Source organism: Aplysia californica, unplaced genomic scaffold (assembly GCF_000002075.1).
Source record: "Aplysia californica isolate F4 #8 unplaced genomic scaffold, AplCal3.0 scaffold00162, whole genome shotgun sequence".
Taxonomy (NCBI): domain Eukaryota; kingdom Metazoa; phylum Mollusca; class Gastropoda; order Aplysiida; family Aplysiidae; genus Aplysia; species Aplysia californica.
The window spans coordinates 1,084,034-1,085,051 of NW_004797432.1; the positions used below are offsets into that span (position 1 = coordinate 1,084,034).

Sequence of the window (1,018 nt, forward strand, 5' to 3'; positions counted from 1 at the left end):
CCCAACCACAAACCCCGTCATTCCCCCCCTCCCACACCCTTTAAAATCTTTCCCTTGCAACACCACACATCCCATTCCTTCCAACAACTCACATGAGTATAGAATATGTCATAGGCACAAGACACGCCAACAGAGAAACCAACAGAACAAACAGGAAGAAGGTCCCGGATCTAGACGCTCGGAACACCCTTCTGGGCGGGACGCAGCACGCACGAGCCAAGCCGTAGTGGAAGTAGAAGAGCACCGTCTGTTTGACCACGCCCACCGCCGACAGGAAGGGGGCGGAGTAAAGGCCCAGCCAGAGCAGCGATTGGCCGTAGACCAGGTCAAGGATGAGACCGGGGACGTCGAAGTCGTCGTAACCCAGCTTGGAGATGATAAAGTGGGATTGTTTGATTGGTTATTTAATATCTACTTTTTTGGGATGTGAGAAAGAAAAGGGGAGGTGTGAGTGCGTGTGGTGGGTAGGGGATGGGGAGGGAGACCAGAAAGGATACAGGAAGGTAAAGAAATAAGCGAAGGGAATGAAGAGGAGAAAAACAGGTCGAAGATATTACGCATGAAAGGATACATACAACGTCAAATACTGTGATACATAAAACATGTTTGATATAAAATGGTACAGTCTGATATATGATACATACATGATGGAATAGTGTAGATACATAAATAGAATAGTGTGACATATACAACATTATAATATAATATGGAATAGTATGATATATGTGACATGATATGGCACAATGCGATATACAGAAGAGTTCACGAATCTCGAACACGAAAATCACGAATTCTCGGGTATCTCGACATAATGCTCGGTCCCATTTCAGTCCCTATGTTTTCTTTGCATTGACCGCACCGCATGACTGGCTCGCCACTTTGAGAAGGATAAATGTTGCGGTTTCATATCATTTTGCAGCTCGGTTAAAATTTATTACTTTTATTCGCCTTCTTCTTTAATGCACCACTTTGAAGCTCCCTTGTAAGCATAAATAATGGGTAAACAAGCCCCCCCCAC

General features: G+C 44.8%; 1 protein-coding gene across 1 annotated transcript in view; it reads right to left on the reverse strand.

Annotated features, from left to right (window-relative positions):
• The window catches only part of LOC101853234 (transmembrane channel-like protein 7), a gene marked incomplete in the record, with an annotated part of 17,550 nt that overhangs the window by 5,731 nt on the left and 10,801 nt on the right, over nucleotides 1-1,018 (reverse strand). The window contains 1 exon segment of the mRNA XM_013082157.2: nucleotides 93-367. Within this exon segment, the coding sequence (XP_012937611.2) occupies nucleotides 93-367 (275 nt within the window).